General features: G+C 44.0%; 1 protein-coding gene across 1 annotated transcript in view; it reads right to left on the bottom strand.

Annotated features, from left to right (window-relative positions):
- PRIMA1 (proline rich membrane anchor 1) overlaps positions 1-19,873 on the bottom strand; it is a 55,120-nt gene that overhangs the window by 19,790 nt on the left and 15,457 nt on the right. The window contains exon 2 of the mRNA XM_066612205.1: positions 19,474-19,621. Within this exon, the coding sequence (XP_066468302.1) occupies positions 19,474-19,621 (148 nt within the window). The remainder of the gene's footprint in view (positions 1-19,473; positions 19,622-19,873) is intronic.

A 19,873-nucleotide genomic window follows, 5' to 3' on the forward strand; every position in this document is an offset into this window, starting at 1 on the left:
TGGCAATGCTTGATCAGCCATGAACGACATGGAAAATTGAATCAATTCTTACAGCAGAAGGAAGAGACACAGACACAGGTGTGTCTAAATCCAAAACCCTTCACAGCCCACTGGGCTGAAGATATAACTTGCAAAAACCCAGGTTACTAGTAGACAGAATGGCCACAATCCAGTACATGCATTAAAGGCCGCTAAAATCAGTGGGCTTCCACTGGTCTGATTTGGTCTCAGACAGAATCCACTAAGGATGACAATATCACTTACTAAGCACACAGAATGAACAAAACTGACTTTCTGGTGAATCCGGTATATTTTGTATTCAATTTAGAAGTTATGAAGTGAGAAGGAAGCTTCCTTTCATTGTAACTGGAATTCCCTATTTGGGTTCCCTCATTAGAGAAATCTCTCATGCACAATGACTGCAGTTTTCCTTTGAAACACTTTGCAGAAATATATGGAGCTGAACTGCCAGAGGCCCAAACCTTCCTTTCATTAAGTTTACTTCTTAATACTTCTGAGCCTGCTTTGTCAACCTGAACTGAAACACAGAGCAGCCACAGAATGCATTTCCACTGGATCTGTGAAGGGCAAATTCCTCATGGATGATGCCTTTAACCATTACGAGGATTCAATTATGAGAAAAATAAAAACACAGCAAGCAAAGAATAAAAACTCATAGCTGAAAGATTCAGCAGACTGGTTCAAATCCATATGTGATTTACAACACACTGTCTCTTTAGCATCTTCACTGCTGCTGCTTACATTGCAAGAGGAGGACCAATCAGTAGTGTGGCTACCAGGGAGGGAGCAGCATCACAATAAGTATTGAAGATGCCCCAATGCACCATGTAAGCAGTCTCCCCCACTCACTGTCTGCATGGCCATTGCTGCCCAGAACTGCTCTGAGTGGGGTGGGCTGCATACACGGCACGTTGGAGAGACTGCAAAACTTACGGCACCTCCCTCCCTAGCTACGCTACTGGGCCAAGTCCCATTCTCTGTTGTAATGATGTTCCCCTTAGCTGTACTTTTTAGAAGGGCTTAAGTCCACCTACAGCCTTCTAAAAAGCATAGAAAAAGTGAGGTATAAAAAATATGAAATAAATAAATAAATAATAGAGTACAGGACTGGACCTCCTCTAACCTTCCTGCTATTTGGAGAGAGTTCAGAGGTAGAACCTGTACTTTTTATACCACCATTGCTCCAAGGTTTATATCATTTTTTTAAATATTGATAAAGATGATCGGAAATGTTATACTTCCAAAGACATCTATTTTCTGAACAACTCAATACTTACTTGTTCAACTGATTCCATGAATGTCTAACTTTGTTTATATAAGAAATATAAAACAGCTTTTAGAAGGTTTTAACTGCGACCGTGCATTTTATACAACTGGCATAAAAACCTCTGCATTAGGATTACATCTGGTCTAGAGGGTAGAGCCTCCATTTGCCTGAAGATAACATCCACAAGGTCGCCAGTTCGAGGCCACTGGCACCACAAACGGTGAGACCTTGAAGCAGCTGACAAGCTGAAGCCAGCTATTCCATCTGCTCTGAGCGTGGGAGGATGGAGGCCAGAGTGTGAAACCAGATCAGAATGAAACATCTGAATGTTGTGGTTCTTGAAAGATAGAACCTTCTTTCAATTGTAAAAATCCCTACGGGGATTTAAATAAGCCTGCCTATGTAAACCGCCTTGAGTAAAGTCTTGAATAAAAGACCAAGAAAGGCGGTATATAAATACCTGTATTATTATTATTATTATTCTCTCATAATTACCATGGAGTTTTCCACTTTGCCTCTTTACAGTCTCATATATCCTTGCAAAGTGACTTGGATATCCTTGATTTTTCAAATAATTTTTACACATATAGGGTCCTTGGTTTCTCTTCCACTGTACATTATAACCAGTTATAGTTCAGTATAGGGAGATTCATGCAGGACAGGGGAGAGTTTAGAGGCAGAGAGTGCATAATTTAGAGTATTCCATCAATCAATGTACATACAGATGGGCATGCAATCTAGATCACAGCATACTAAGGATAGAGCTAGTACAGCACACCAGTGACTAGCTGAACAATAAGCATGATGTCTCAAATGCTCAAGCTACAATGGATGGCAACTGAACAATCAATGCCAATTTCACCATGGTTCAACAGCAAACATTGTCAGTCAGGACTCTCCAATGAGCATTTTTCGATGCAGCCCCCAACTCTTCCCTCTTTAAATATGGCAGCCCTGAAGATCCACTAATGGTTGCTTCACAATGAATCATCCTGTGGTACTCATTTAACAATGAACTCTGCCAGATCATTATCTACCAAATGACATCCTAAACCATCATTTGGTGCTGGAAAAAAATAGAGCAGCTGAGTGTTGTTCAGGGCTTGTACGCTCCTGGGTTTTACACTGATTAAAGCCTCAACACTGATTTCTGCTTGAATAGTTACAATAAGTCTAAGTTGTTCTGTGGTTAAAGTAAGTACAGCTAAGATTAGGAAACCTGGTATTACACTATATGGAGGAAGTTGTCAAAAGATTAAACAACTCTTGTTTTACTGTAAAGCTGAAAAGTGACAAAGCTGGGAAGTGATAATTGATGTTCTGTCCATAAAGTGCTAGCACATGAAAGTTTACCCTACAACTCTGAAGTTGTTGAGACCTATATTTGCATTGGATCTAGGACTGAAATGCAACTTCCTTGTAGATCAGAGTTGTGCAAACATTCTCAAATTTGGCACTTTTTACAAACAGCATTCATAAGGTTTGGTGAATGGCAGACTAAATATATCAGGAAGAGTTACTGAGAAAGAAGAGATCTGTTACACTGCTTTAGTTAAAATAAACCCCACACATCCAGATAAATAAAACTATTGCTGGGCCATTTTGGGGGGGGGGGGCAGTGTTTTTATAGTCAATTTTTTTTCCCAGTTTCTTTTGCATCACCAAAACCTGAAAATAGCCTCTGAAAACTGGTAAAAATGCTGAATTTTCTGGGGCTTTGAGGGGCTTGCCCAGTCATATGATGCTACATCACATTCTGGGATAGAAAATACTGTTTGGTAGCAATTGGGAACCTAACAAAGAAGCGGTGCTTTCAAGTTTGAAGCTCAAAATGACCACCAGCAACCAGAGAGCCCCCTGTCCCTCCATGGTTACAGATTTTTGTGGGGCTACCCCTCTATTTTCTCCAGAATTCTCAAGGCTTGAGAAAATGGCAAGGGGCATTCTTTCTTCTTTCTCTACTCAGAATATACATACCTGTCCATTAAGGTGACCATACATTATGTGCTTAAGCCCACAGAAACATATGCCATGACATACCAGTTAGTCACTTAAGAGCCCAATCCCATGCATGACTACTCAGAAGTAAGTTTCATTATAGTCAATGGGGCTTACTCCTAGGTAAAGTGTAGGATTACAGCCTAAATGCCACAAAATTGTTTGATGTCTATATACATCAGGACCCATCAAGCCCTTGCCTCAGAACATGCTCCTCTGTCTGAACGTTCTGTCCATTACGGGACACTGCCTATGTTCTGCCTCCATGCTCAGAATGTTGCCATGCTGTGGTTTTGACTGGCATCTGCTTTTGTTCACTTGGACCAGTGATTTTCAACCTTTTTCATCTCAGGGCACACTGACAAGGCACTAAAATGGTCAAGGCACACCACCAGGTTTTTGACAATTGACACGGCACACCGTACTGCCAGTGGGGGCTCACATCTCCCATTGGCCCTATTAATAAATGACCTTCCCCCAAATTCCTGTGGCACACCTGTGGACCACTCGCAGCACACTAGTGTGCCACGGCACAGTGGTTGAAAATGGCTGACTTGGACTAACAGCCAGCTCCCCTGGAGTCCTGGAATCAGACAGTATGTGCTGACTGAAATTAACACTTCTTAAGAGATCATTTTTACTAGTTAATGGAATAAGATTTTGGAACCTAAACTTCAGATTCCAGGCTGTGGATGAACATGTGCATCCAGGTAATTCCGATATAAAATTATTTTCTTCTCCATGTGTAAGTGCTCTATACTTGGGCGTACAACTTAAATGAAGAGGGCATTTTTTTGTCCCAGCTCTTAAAATAAAGAGGATGGATGGTCAGTGACATATAATAGTACCATCCAGGACTTTGTGCACATGCATATGGATGACCATGGAGAAAGCTACATCAGTAAACGACAGACCAGGAAAGAACATATTCCCTCACAACTCTGAATCAATCCACAGTATTATCCTATATAGTCCTAGCAAAGAGTACCACTCACTCCACAGTAGAGAGGAGTAAACCAGGAGAATGTGGAGCTATAGATTCTGCCAACTAAGCATGATTTTAATTTTGGCTTCCCTGCTCCCGAATGTGTAGCAATATAGTGCTACAATGTTGCTACAAATCTGGAGTCATTTTTAAAAAGTGTACTGACTATATTTCCCTTGGTTCCATTTTTGTCAGTATAAGCCCCCACGGCAAGATCTAAAAATAAATATAATGAGTGATACATGGAGTTGCGCTCACCATTTTTAAAGGATAAATGTTATGCTTGCAAAAGGTGCCAGACTGCCAGCTTTGGAGAAAGAACCTCCCTGTTCACAAAAGAGACACTGTTTGGGTAGCGGGGGGCACAAGCTCTGTTATCAAGCAGCTTGCAAAGAAAAAAAATATAAATCACACAGGCAATGAGTTTCCAAGCAGCAACCGGAATTATTGGTTTCTAGGTTTATGACTTTCATAATATGACAAATGATCAGTTCTTAATCCCAAAAACAGTTCATGAAACTCTCCAAATAATTTGAGAGCCTATAAGTCACGCATCTTATATATAAGAGTTTAAATACTGTTTGTTGCCTGTTGTCTTTGGCAGACACTTGAAGGGCTTCCTTGGGTATAGACTGAGCTACTTTGAACTTCACAAGCATTCTGTGGGATCATAGGGTCTAAAGCAGGCGTGTCCAAACTTTTTGGCAGTGGGGCCACATTATCTCTCTGACACTGTCAGGGGGGGAAAAAGAATTAATTTACATTTCAAATTCGAATAGATTTACATAAATTTACATAAATGAATGTAGAGCTGGAATTTATATGAATGAATGAAGGTCTTGCAATAGTTTAAGGCCTATAAAAAACCTTGTATAAAGCAAGGCCGGCCTTTCCTTCACTGCTGCTGCTCTATCACAGATGTGAAACAGCAAGCAGTGGCAGGAGGCCTCCTCCCACAGCTCATGCAAGAGACTGAACAGTCAACCTCACGCTAAGAGAAGTTGTGTCAGGCCAGCACGGGCTCCAGCAAGTCTTCGGAGGGCCAGAGGTTCATTGGAAACTGGGGACTCCCCATGGGCCGAATTGGGGGTCCTCGAGGGCCACAAGTTGCCCCCGGGCCGGGGTTTGGGCACCCCCGGTCTAAAGCACTGATTTCTGACCTGTGGTATGTGGACCATAGATGGTCTGTGAGATCCTGAATAGGATGAGGCCCATGAGGTCTCTCACACACACAGAAAAGATCTCCTTCAATCACTTGCCAAGCAAGCACTCCCCCACGGACCGCTAGACAGAGCGGAGAATTGATCACCCACTGCTGGCACCAAAGTGATGGCTGCAGCTGTGGGCAGACTGTGGTCCATGGGGGAGTGCTTGCTTGGGAGGTGGTTCCCCATGGACCACCAGAGAGGACAGAGAACAAACTGCCTGCAGCCAGCACTTCCAACATCTCACTAAGTGAGTGCTCCCCCATGGACCAACAGAGAGGATGGAGAATGGACTGGCTACAGCCAGTACTGAAGTGCCCACAAGTATACTCTATCAATAAAGCTCTATTAAATCTTCTCTAATTACAAATTTAACTGTAGTGTTTGTGTTTGGGGGGGGGGGTGAGGGATTGCACGTGGTCCACAACAATTCCAATTTTTACTTCAGTGGTCCACAGTCTCCTAAAGTTTGGGAACTGTTGACAAATTATGCAGGTTGTGTGAAGGAATTCAGCGGAGTTTTGAAAATCCTTGCACAGTGCCAAGTGGCTGGAAGTGGCCTCACCTGAGTGTACATGCGTAAGAAGTGGGAACATAATCAGGGAGGCTGAGAAGGAAGAGGGCCTAACAGAAAGACAGAAAGTCTGTGTTCAAGAAGTTGCTTTCTTCCAATCACAAGGGATGAAACCAGAGCGAACACCAAGTCTCTGACACCAATCGGAAACTCACAAACTGGGTCTAGGGACAGAGTGCAATAAGGGAAACTGGAACAGAGGCCAACAGGGAGGCTGGGCTGCGTAACAGCCCAATCCTGAGCTGCCCAGTGCCCAAGCTTGCAGCGGCACCGAAATAGCTGCAGCTGCAACCTATGGACGCCAGGCAGCCGTGGGTGGCTCCTGACACCTCCTTGGGGAAAAAGGACATTTGTCCCCTTCCCCTGGATAAGGTAAGAAGCCCTGCAATGGGGCTACTCAACTCTGTACCAGCTATTTAGTCAGCACAGAGTAAAATCGTCCCGTGTTGGGGCAGGAGGCACAGGGCTTTGGATCAGAACCGAGCTCCACAGGTCCCACTCACTTCTGCCCTGTTCCCTTCCCCTGCCATACTCAGACCCCACTTTCCAAGGTGAGGTGAGTGGCCCTTCAACAAGAAGTGGGCCCTTTAGTTATGCCCCCTGGATTATAAATTCCCTCCCCCAGATTTATTGGCACCCTCACCAGTGGCTTTTATGCAGGCTTTCCATGGAATTTAGGCCTTCCTTTGGTACTGATTTTAAATGCGTTTCTAAACTCTGTTGACTCTTTATCTGGGGGTCTGCACTTCTCTTTTTATTACAGCATACACGACCATTTTGTTCTTAATACTCTTTTTTTTTTTTTTTTGCATAATTGTGATTATGTTGCAGGCTACCTTGAAAATGACGGGCAAGGCAAAATATAAATATTTAAAACGATGGAATAAAATAGAAGGCAATCAGCTCTGCTGCACTATCCAGCACAGAAACAATTCCCCCCTCCAAAGTATGTCCCACTCACTTTCTAACAAGAGTGGGGGGGAGGGCACCCTGACGCCAATCACTGGAAGTACATAAAACTGTATTGAGAGAGACAAGCGGCAAGAAGACTGTGAATCAAGCGCATGTCCTTACACTGAACATGCAGAAATAAAATAAAAATCACAATAATGAAAACAATAAAAGGCAGCACAACCATTTGAGTTTGGAGTGGAGACTCCTGTCAGTTTTGAACCACCACCCCCCAGGCTTCTGGCAGAACTGTAACGGAAGGGAAGTAGTGGGAGCCAACTGCAACCTAGATGTGAAGAAACCCTACCCCAGTGACTGCTGACATATGTTGCTGAGGTTGCTGGGGGTGAGGGTTATATTTCCTCGACTCACCACAGCCCATGGAGGACAGTAGTCCTGGTGGGAGAAAAACTATTGGAGTAGGGGGCTGTCTGTCCCTTCTTGTCTACATGTCTTGCATTCATTTCGAGTGGTTACTGCAATTTATTTTTGTTATAAATTGTTTTATAAAACTGTGTAATCTGCCTTGGGTACCGATAGTAGTAGAATTTCAAAACAAATACGACAATGCTAAGGCAAATTCATTTTGCCCTCTTGCAGAGGGGGGTGGTGTTAGCTGTCACCTTTGTCGCTGCTCTTTGTCGCTGATTTTCAACCTTTTTTTATCTTATGACACACTGACAAAGTACTAAAATTGTCAAGGTGCACCATCAGTTTTTTTTTGACAATTGACAAGGCACACCATGCTGTTGGTGGGGGGCTCACATACCACAATGGCCCTACTAATAAATGACCCTACCCCAAACTCCTGCGGCACACCTGCAGACCAATCACAGCACACCAGTGTGCACAGTGGTTGAAAATGGCTGCGTTAGACATAAAAACAGCGCATGCAACAATCTTAATTATAGGGAATGAGCTCACTAAAAGCCTCCCATGTGCTGCATGCACACACAGAATAACTCAGAACATTAAAAACACAAATATGGCAGCAAGGACAACGTCAAGTTCCCTCAAATAACCTCTGTTTTCCTCTCCTAAAAGTAGTTACATTCATACACTCACAAGGTCAAGACACAGAGTACTGCAAGGCCCCAGGGATTTTAGAAGCAAGAATGCAAGCAATGATTTTTTTCCCCCAGTTGTGTAAAGCCCAGAATCATAAGTCTGAATAGCTCTTTTATTTAAAGACATAACCATTCTGCCCGCTGAACAGAGCTGCTGGTATCCTACCACTAACAAAATTATTATTCTCAACACTTCAAATATATTTGAATCTATTAATTACATGTGTTTAACCCAAACTTCCTCCAAAACGCTGAGGACAGCACACATGGTTCTTCCTGCACCCATTTTATCATCACAAGGATCTTTTCAGGGAGGTCAGACCCAGAGCCCAATCCTGTTCCACTTTCCAGCACCCATGCAGCTGCAATGTAGCCCCACGGTGAGGGAACAAATGACCCCCCTTGACATGGCTGCATCTGCACTGGAAAGCTGGCTAAGATTGGGCTCTGAGTCATGGTTCTGACCACTGAAGTGTCACTTAGGCATTCCAGATAACACGTAAAACTATATGTAATCTGGAATATAACGTGGCCTGGTGTGTTTTGGGTTTTTTTCAAAGTAGCATGCATGGGTGTTTGAAGATGGGGTAGAACTGCAGTGGGGGGAAGGGAGTTCGACTACTTTGCTTCCCGTACACTATTTCAAACACAATTTAACCCCCCTATTGCCTTAATTAGATAAGGGAGACAATTAAAATAATGGGAGGGGGCAGTATCAATAACAGAACTGGGTGTAAGTATTAAAGGCCCCTGCCCTGGTTCTCTCCTGTTTCACTCCTTTTTTAAAACAAACAAACAAAAAACACTTGATACATTACGCAACTTCTGGTCATTATCTGTTTTTAAGCACAGTTCTCATCAGAGAAATGCTTGCTGCTCTCACCAAAAAATTGTTTCGTCTCTTGTGACAGTCCTTAGATATTTTGTCTGTGGAGGAACCTACAAAACCAGCTCTGAATGTTGCTTCAAGCAAAATCTAGTGACAGCCTAGATATACAGACACAACCTCCCTACTACGGAAATGTAGGGAAATGCTGATGGTAGGGTATACGCTATACCATGTTTAAGATCCCAGACTTGGTCCCCAGCATCTCCAGTTAAAGGATCTCAGGTAAGAGAGTTATAAAAAAACCACTGCCTACATTCATAAAGAGCCAAATACAGCCAAAATTAGAAAAAAAAAATGGGCAGATGGACCAATGGACTGAGTGAGTAGGAGATATCTTCGTATGTTCACCCACTGCCAAGAATGGAATAACTTTCCCAGATAAATCAACCTGGTGCCTGCCTATTCTTTTATCTTTCATGCACCAAGCCAAAAAACTGCTTAATGTTTTTCTTCTTTTGGCAAGTGACAATACAACCTCTGTTTCTATTTTAATGCTGTTACCAGTTCTGTTTACTGTACTCCATTTTTAAGCTGATCGTTTTTAGTTTGTTGCTTTTAACTCATAAGTATTTGACTGTAAACTGGACTAGACTAGATCAGGGGTGCCCAAACCCCAGCCCTGGGGCCACTTGTGGCTCTCAATCCGGCCCTCAGGGGGTCCCCAGTCTCCAATGTGCCTCTGGCCCTCCAGAGACTTGCTGGAGCCCACGCTGGCCTGATGCTATTGCTCTTAGCATGACGGCCAACTGTTCGACCTTTCGCATGAGCTGTGGGATGAGGGCTCCCTCCACTGCTTGCTGTTTCACATCTGCGATGCAGCAGTGGGAGCAAAGGAAAGGCCAGCCTTGCTTTATGCAAGGCCTTTTATAGGCCTTGAGCTATTGCAAGACCTTCATTCATTCATGTAAGTTCCATCGTTTATATATTTATGTAAATGTATTCAAATTTGAAATGTAAATTAATTTTTTTTTCTTGGCCCTCGACACAGTGTCAGAGAGATGATGTGGCCCTCCTGCCAAAAAGTTTGAACACGCCTGGACTAGATTATACTGCCTTGAAGACTTAGCAAGGTGGATATAAGCAAAAGATGGATAAAAGGACAGGATACAAGTGCTTTTGATCAATTATTTGATTAATTAAGGGAGGTAGCTCTACTGAAACTCTTTAGGTTTCTGTTAAATTCCTCATATATTCTGCCTGAGAAAGTACATGAAATCTACTTTGATTTTCATTTTAGTTGAAATGTTGGTATCAGTGTTATGTTTATATTATTCTAAAATAATATAATATTGTGTTATGTGTTTTTTTCTGATGTTTACATTATTTTAACCATATCTTTAATTCTGCCAGGGTACTTTTTTTTTTAGACAATATAAGGTTTTTTATGTTCTTAGAATCATAGAGGTGGCAGGTCATCTAGACCAAAACCCTTCCTGTAGCAGGAAATCTTCTTAGAGTAATGGTTCCCAAACCCCTACAGGGAATTGGGAACCAGGTGTTTGCATGGGCAGGGAGGGGGCAGCAATGGTGCTGCACTGATTGCAGCTCCATCGCTACCAAGGGGCTTGTTTTTTTACCTGAGGGGCAGAGCTGGCCTCTTACAGCCACCTGGAGGCATGCAGCCCCTTCCAGTATCTTCTGTGGTTGTGTGAACAACCTTTATCTCCGACCAGCAGTTACTTCCCGTTTCCCCAGGAAAACAGAAGTAGCTGCTGATTAAAGATGAAGATTGTTTACAAAGCCATGGAGGATATCAAAGGGAACTGTGAGCCTCAAGAAGCCTGCAAGAGGCCAGCTCTGCCCTTCAGGTAAAAAACAAGCTCCTTGGTAGCATCGGTGCTGTGATTGCTGTAATGCCATCACTGCCATCAGAGCAAGGCCACTACCCTTAAAGGGGAATGCCCTGCTTCTGGTTCCCATGGTGTGTCTCGATCCACCACTTTGGGAACCACTGTCCTACAGCATCTCCAGCAGAAACCTATCAAATCTATGCTTGAAGATCTCCAATGAGGGAGAATCCATCACCTTCCTCGGCAATCTGTGAACTGCCCTGACAAGAATTTCTTCCTGATATCTAACCAGAATCTCCTCTAGGAGTTTGTACCCATTGGATTTACTCTCAGGCAGCTGAGAACAAAATTGTTCGTTCTTCCATATGACTGCCCTTCAGGTATTTGAAGATATTTCATGCATTGGTTTAAAAAGAATAAGGAATCTCCACAAGGGCAAGGGGTGCGTATAGGCATTTGGTATTTAAGGCTCTTAGAGTATTTTAACTGAGTAAAACTTCTGCCAATTAAGATACATTTACTGTATAGTCAGACTGACGTACTGCTCTGTTCCTACCACTGCTGGGTGAGCCTAGAGGTTATTCTGGATATAAATTAGCAGTATCTGACTCATTAGTAACGTTCTCTAAAGCTTTTTAGTCTTCAGTCAGTACAACGAAGGGCATGAACAAGTGGGAAAACATTTAATGTCAAGCAACGTACCACTGCTAAACTGAGCCTGATTCAAAGCAAGACAATTGGTGAATTCTATCTAGTTATTTAGGACAGATAAAAGGAGAGAGAAAGAAAAACATATTCCAGTGGAGCAGCTTAAACAGAGAGCCACTGAGGGCGCAATCCTAACCAACTTTCCAGCACTGCCATAGCTGTGCCAATGTGGCATGCACTAGATAGATCCTGCAGTGGGGAGGCAGTCAAGGAGGCCTCCTCAAAGTAAGGGCATGTTTGTTACCTTACCTTGGGTCTGCATTGTGGCTAAGTCAGTACTGGAAAGTTGGTTAGGATTGCGCCCTAAAAGTCGTAGAATTCACAACATCTTCATATGCTAAAGATGTGGGGTCCATACTGGGAAGGACTATATTGCAGTGCCCTGTATTACTGTGGTGATGCCTCTGACCTGAAAGATTCTGCAATGTTATGTGAAGGGGGGAAAAATCTAGGGCTGCAATTGTTAATTGATTCATCTGCCCAACTGACCTATTATGGAACCTGTTACGGAAATTACTGATTAACCCATTTTTGCCTGGCCCACATTTGGTCCCTGTTGCGAATATGCAACATTGGGCAGAAATGGGGTAGCATATTTTTAAATGCTTATACAGTGAGTGTTTTAAAAACTACAGGTGGTAAGTACAATATTAAAAGAGGCATTCCCCTTTTTTCTCACACAGGAAGGAATGCCTCTTCTGTCATGTCACCTGATGTGATACACCTGTACATAACTGACAAAAACAACAAAAGTGACTGCAGGTTGCACCAAAACAATAGGAGGTTTGCCTTTGGAAAAACCAGACACAGAAGCAATCAGCTGAATATCTATGCTGAAGGGAAGAACAAAGCTTGGTCTCCCTCCTTCCTTGAGGATGCTAGCAAACAGGTGAACCACAATGCTGACCTTAGACCTCTAGTAAAAGAGTATTATGCAGTGGTTCCCAAACTGTGAGCCGTAGCTCCTAAGGGAGTTGTGGAAACCAGCTAGGGGAGTCACCAAATTCTCATGAAAACCAGAAGTGGTTTTTTGTTTGTTTGTTTGTTTTTGCTTTTTACGGCCCTTTCGAGATTCATGGAGGCCTCCAGAGGGTGTCACAGGCTCCCTGAACCTTCTGGAGAGCCATAGTGACCCCCAGGTAAGTTAAAAAAAACAACACAAAAACCTTTCTCCTGGCAGCAGCACGATCATGTTGCTGCCTTCTCCCCTCCCTCACTCCCTCACAAACACAAACTCTCAGGGAGAGTTTGGGAACCACTGCTTTAAAGGTTAAAAGCCATGCAAGAAAGGAGTGCTTCCTTACCAATTCCCTTGCTCCATACTCACGAGGTGTTTAAAATTTAAAGAGACACATTCCTTTTAAACTCCATGCAAGGATGGAGCAACATGTAGAAATAGGAAGCTTCCACCCTCCAGTGCTGCTGGGAGAAAGGGGGAAAGATTGCCAGACTCCAGATCACCTCTCCCCACCTACCTGGTGCTTATGAAGCACCAAGCAGGCAGGAACAGGCTATGTGGAGGCCCCACCCCCTCCCTTTAGTTAACAAACCAGGAGCAGGTAACAAACACAGGAACAAACCTGTGTTGGGAAGGCAGTCACAGAGGCCTCCTCAAGATATGGGAATATTTGTTCCCTTACATCTGGGCTACATTGTGGCTGCACTGGTGCTGGAAAACTGGATAGGATTGGGCCCTCAGTGAGCAAGATTCCTGCATCCTGTTACAACTCCCTTGTACCTGGAATTCTGAGTCAACCAGGAGGTTACATATACCCATCATAGCTTGTAACCTATGATGGAATTTTCTTCCAGTAACCTGTCCAATCCCCTTTGAAAAGGCCTCTAGACCAGGCACATTCACCACATTCTGCAGCAAGGAGTTCCACGGGTTAATTACACGTTGGTTAAAGAAATATTTTCTTTTGTCTGTTCTAACTCGCCCAACATTGAATTTTAGTGGTTGTCCCCTGGTTCTGGTGTTGTGTGAGAGGGAATAGAGCATCCTCCTATCCACTTTATCCATCCCCTGCATAATTTCATATGTCTCAATCATGTCCCTGTCCCTGCTCCTCCCCCCAGAAGCAGTATGTAGAAGGGAAGCCTGCATACCTGGTATGTAAAGGGGGACTGGGGCTTCCCCACTGGTTCATCTGTAAGCCCGTCCTCCCTACTATATCCATGAGGGTGCATGTACAACGGCAACATTTGGGGGAGACAGACATGCTACGGGGGGGGGCACTCAGGCGGTCTCAGGCTGGCCTTCAATAGCCAAGTCATTTAAGAAAGTCTTCACTGTCATCTGCATGAGCATTTCAAGTTCTGAACTGAACTGTACACTTTGTGCTGGAATATTTGCCAAACAGTGATTGTTTAGCTTTTTTTTTTTCAAGTTGGCATTCATACAAGTACAAATCACTAACAAATAAGATCCATTATTGTGGCTGAGACTCAAGACCTTGAGTTCCAGAGATAAAAAGGTCTTCCTTTAGAAAAACAAACCAGTTACAATTATAGCTTGGAGAGATGTCCTAGTCAATGATGTAATTGCTTTTTTGCCCTGTAATCTTCTATTATATCAACTGAGAACACGGGGCAGGCAGTTCAACATATGAAGTTGCCTTTTACTGAACAAGAAAACTGGGTCACCTAAGTCAGTACTGGTAAGAAAGACTGGTAGCAGCACTCAAAGCTCTCAGCTTTCTAGAGCTGCCTGCCCAACCTAGAGATGCCAAAAGCTAAAACTGGGATGGTCGGAACGTAAAATACATTCTCTACTACTGAGCAATGGTGCCTCCCAAAGTTCATGGGGCTATAAAGAACTAAGCATGTCTACTATGTATGTGCACGAAACTCCACATATTGGATTGTGTCCAAATGCTCCTGGACTCAGCACTGTTCTCGGAAGTCTAGGTAGCAGTTGTGGCCCAAAGTTCTGTTTATGACCTTACGTTTGTATAAGAGCTGAATCCTCTTCTGGAAGACACAGAGCTAGACATCATCACTCATGTGAGCGACCTCCGGATTGGTTCACTGCAGTATGCTGTATATGGGGTTGCTTGAAGACAGCTTTGAAAATTCAACGGACTGAAAATATAGCACTGAACTTGTTCAAAGAACTTTCTGATATGAACACACATAATGGTTTCTTAGTTGATTCAGAGTGGATTGGACTGCACCGGAGGATTCCACTGCAGGAAGTATTTGATTGGATAACAACCTCAATGCTCACACAATGTGCTGTGTGAGCAAGGGCTGGTCACATTCATGTTCAAGAACACCCCACGGTGAATGCAGAACTTCCTATGACCTTGAAGTGAGTGCAGGACCATAGCTAGAGCGGGGCAAACGGTTGAGTACTGCAGGCGCCACAATGCGCTGTGTAAGCAACTCCGCCCACTCACCATCACAGCCCTTCCAGGCAGTAGGCAGTGATAGTAACACGCAGGAGATGCTGTTTCGTTGGCCGAGTGAATGACTATGATGGGAGTGAGAGGAGCCACTTACATGGCGTGTTACAGTGCCTGCAGTCGCCCTTTAGCTACGGTACTGGGGGAGTGGCAGCATCCTCTCCTTATACGTAGTACTCTGTGCGCAGTGTAGTTGTAGGTATGACCCATAACTAAAAAGAGAGACGAAGAGAGAACAGAAAGAAAGAGAAACTTGGCCACAACGATATCCCTTGTTTTCCAGATTTACAGAAAAGATTGTAGAAGGTGAGCCAGTACATGGTCCTCTTAAGTGCTGACCTGTTTTCTTCCTGAACTGAAGTATATTGACTTTTGTTTTAAAAGCTATTGTTATATAGAGTACACCTGCCAAATGATTGAAAATACTGTTATTTTGTTCCTGCTTTACACCCCCGTGGTATGGCATAGATACAGATGAATATCACTTTGCAAAAGAGACATTAAAAAAAAAAAATTAACAAAAGAGAGAAATGCTTCTTTCATTCTCTGCAGATCAAATTTTGCACAGTAGCTTTGTTCATAAGTTCAGGGCCAAAGTACACATTACGATGAATGGATGACTTTGGTCCTTTTTCTGTTTATTGTTGCTGTTGTTATGAGTGCAAGTGTGAAATACTGTGAATACATGGTGAGGGGGTGGAGCTCTTAGCACCTGCTGCAGTTTCTAGCCCCACTGTGAACTCCCCCACATGCTATTTTACACACACACAACCAAGGTTCAAATTTACATGTAGCATATGGTCTTTCTTAGAGGTATATCTAGAGTGGAGCACCTGCCCCAGGCAAGGGGGAAGCACATGACTGCCCCTCAGGTTCCTAGTTACAGAAGAGGCACTGGCGGCTCAGAGGCTGACTGGTGACAGTGGCAGACATCCCACTGGTCACCACTTACCTCACAGAATGCCTCTGTGAACAATGTGACATCATCACATAGCATAAATCCCAGGACACCCCGAGGGGGGAAAAATGGCTGCCACCACAAACTGGTGGTGGCACTGAAAGAAGGAGGGCAGTGGAAAAGATAAGCTGGCTTCACCAGCACGCTTGCTCCCCTAAATTCAAGCAAAAGTTATCTACTTAAAACTTCCAAATGGGGCCTAAATGTACCCCATTTTATTAAATATGGGAGGGAATTCCAAAGTGCAGGAGCCACCACATAAGTCACTATCAAACAAGCCTCAGACGATATGGCTCGCAGGAGAGTCCTCCCACTTAACTTATAGCCTAATCCTACTTAAATTCCCAAGCAGCAATGCAGCAGGCCCAATGCAGCCTCCACAGGGACATCACACTGCATCAGACAGGGGAGTTTTGGCTGCTGAAGGCCTTCTTAGATTAAGCAAACATTTCCACCCTCGCCCAGGGGTATGCCCAGCAGCCACAACAGGTCAACTTGGTGCTCAGCGAATGGTATTGCTGGTGCAAGTCCACATTGCTCCATGCAAGCAGATCAGGCCCAGGAAGGGGCTCGGGATCTGGCATCTGCTGCCGCTAATCCCACCCCCCTCCTGTGCCCAGTCCACCCACCCTGTCCTGTCTCCTTCCCATTCCACCTCCTTTCCCCAACTTTGGGTTTATCTGCTGTGGCAGGCCTCCTGACAACTACCCACATGTGTGGGAAGGCTCTGGCCTTCCTGCTGGCACACCGCTGCTTGTGCTGCTGCAGAGCACTTTACAGCTGCTTTGCCGCAGCCCGTGCCAGTGGAACGTGCATTCCACCTGTCTGCTGTTTAGATAGGATTGGGTCACTTGCCAAATATGAGATATGTTGTCCCGATTACAAGGACACACACGCACACACGTTAACGAGAACAGCAAAGAATATTTGGAGCAAGGCTCCAAAGCCCAAAAGACAAAGTGAACCCTGGGTATTAGTGACCCATTCCCAGCCACAGTCACTGGATATCATTCTTGCTATGTGAATATATACTGTACCTAAACAACTGCTTTCAAAGGCTGGGAAAGACAACCCCAGTTTCATCCAAGGCTGATTCAACATAATCCAGTTTCTTAATAAATGCTCATTCAGCAGTTTTACATTGATGTCTGCTTTTGAAGTCTTTTTGTTTAAGCGTGGTGACTCTGGGGTCAGCAGCCTGGGTGTCCTGGGAAACTAAAATGTTCTCCCACTGACTTCTGAAGCCATTTTTGTTACCACATTTGTGTCTATTTATTCTCTTGCTTAGAGACAGATAAATGTCCTAAACAGTATAAAAGCATATTTCAATAAAACCTTCAAACACAGAGCGTTTCTTTTAGTTTGCACATAATTTAAATATCCAAGAGATTTCCCAGTCCTGAACCAGATCCCTTCATTACCACAGTGATTTCCAGGGCCGTCTGAACAAAGTTAAGACAGTTAGCAATTCTATGCTTTATGTAGCCACTATGCTTAAAGGATGAGACTAAGGCACCAATCCGCAATGTGCCCCACTCCAACCCTTCCCATTGGCTGAGGAGGGATGCCAGCAAAGGGAATAAACAGCAGACCTAGGGTGTGGATCAGAAAGTAGGCTGGAAGTCATTGGCTGGAGCAGAAGCATCAGAACTTCCTTCCTAGACTGAAAACCTAGACAGTGGTTCTCACTGTACTGCCCCAAAGAAACAATCCACTACTAGAAGAACAGGGCCTTTTAGCCAGGTCTCAACTGCTCTTGTACCCACATTGCCAATTGGGGAAACTACCTAGCAATGGGCAACCAACCCAGACAGCACCTTCAGGAAAGGTAACAGTGATGGAGCACCTGCTCTGCATGCAGAAGACCCCAAGTTCAATCTTTGCTATTTCCAGTAGGGCTGGAAAACTACAGCCAGTCACTGCAGAAAACACTGAGCTAGATGGAGCAATGATGTGACAGCATAAGGCAAATTTCATATGTAAATCCCTGGCCCCCTACAGTCCTAGACTGAAGAGGGCCACAGCAGCCTATAGTTGTATATTTAGACAGGTCAACCATTCATCCCAACATAGCCTCCTGCAAGACAGTTTACATGAACAGGGTTGCTTAGCTTACACATGTACTGCACCACACATCTGCAAATTATTTTAACCCTTCACTCCCTGCATATCCAGATAAATCATATTATTATACACGGTGAAAGTTGGAATAATTAGGACAAACTCCACAATGATATGAGCTGATACTGCCTTTTACACTTCAGAAGTCCAATTCACAATCATGTTTTGTTCCCCCCCCCCCACTTCCAGAACTGTGTGTGGAAGTGAGTTTGTATCTAGGGAAAATGATAAAAATCACACAAATAATTCTTCAGTCAATTAGTGCCATGTGAAAGCATTGTCAATTCAGTCAATTAGTGCCATGTGAAAGCATTGTCAATCTAGCTTAGTAAACAGCAAAGCCAACTACCAATTAAAGTGCAAGTTCCTTATAGGAGAAGAGGACATTTGGAGTATTCTGGTGTTCCTCCACCTTTGAAAATGCCTGCCAAAGTTGCAGGCAAAACTTCAGGAGACAGAGATTTTACTGGATCACAGCCATCAAGCCTGAACAGTTTAAATATTATTAATGATAAAATCTTCTAAATACTGCATCATAAAATGTTTGCTACACACTACAGCAAAGCACAAAAAAGACCCCACAGCAAATGATCTCTGGGGCTCCAATGTTGATGTCCTGCTTTGAGAAAGGAACCATATGGTTTAGAACATAGAAGGAATTTATTTGGCTCCCCTGAAGTAATCCCTGTTCAATAAGCCAAAACACATGTACGGGGGGCCCCATATCTGTGGCTCCTGAATCCATAGATTCACTTATCTGTGGATGTGGGGCCCGCCATGCCCCCTATACCCTCCCCTTGCCTCTGGATGTGCTCCCCTTTCCGCTGGAGGGCCTTCTGCATCCTGCAGAGGCCGCGTGCAGCCTCTGCACGGCTCCAAATGGCTGTTTAGGTAAAAAAGTCACTTTTTTTTTGTAAAACTGGAAGTGACATTTTTATGCCTTTAAAAGACATTAGGAAGGCTGGAGAAACCCTCCAGAACGGAACCCCCATGGATACCAGGGCCTGTATGCCTTTAGTTAAAATATTTCATTCATTCTTCAATCATATAATGCAAGCTGAATAAAATTAGCTTCCCCAATGCTTACTATATAGGGGAGGGCCATATTCGCGGATTCATTTATCCACGGATCAGGTCCATAGCCCCCCCCCCGGCGTGCATTCCCTCTGGAAGCTAGGGAGCTCTGCTCCCCTCACCTCCAGAGGGTCCTCTGAGCCCAGCAGAGGCTGCAGGTGTCCTTCCTCGGCCAATGCTTGGCTCAGACTGAACCTTAGAGGCGAAAAAGTAACTTCCGGTTGTTTCATAAAACCAGAAGTGACATTTTTAATGCCTCGGTTCAGAGGACTGTCCGGTGGTGAGAGGAGCAGAGCTCCCCTCACCTCTGGAGGGTGGGGGTAGGTGTCCCCTCATATCTGTGGATTCAGTTATCTGTGGGGGGGGGGTCCAGAATGGGGGCTCACTTGTACATTGTTCCAAAATGCCTGCTTGCCTATTTGGATATATAGAGAGAAATATTAATACATTCTACTTACATGAGGCCCCAAGCAACCGGGGTGGGGGCGGAGGAGGCGGTGGGGGTGGTAATGGAGGTGGTCTACATTGGCAGATCTGTTGGCAACTGTCTGTAACTTTCTCTGCTACAGGCTTGGAGCATGACTTCTGGGGTTCACCCTGAGTAAACTGCAAAAAAAGACTAGTAAAAATTGTGTTCTGGTTGCATGTCTCAGATTGTAAAAAATAATAATAATAATAAATATTCTAAGTATCTGGTATTCTAAATACAAATAGCAGTAAATAATAATTGCAAAGGTGGCAATCATTTTCAGTCAATGACTGTGTTGAGAAACCAAGTGATGCCCCCTCATCAGATCTCTACAGGAGGGTTCCATTTTCTTCTATGGCCTGCACAAACTCCTTGTCTTTACTCTGAAT

The sequence above is a fragment of the Tiliqua scincoides genome, chromosome 1, assembly GCF_035046505.1.
Source record: "Tiliqua scincoides isolate rTilSci1 chromosome 1, rTilSci1.hap2, whole genome shotgun sequence".
Lineage (NCBI taxonomy): Eukaryota > Metazoa > Chordata > Lepidosauria > Squamata > Scincidae > Tiliqua > Tiliqua scincoides.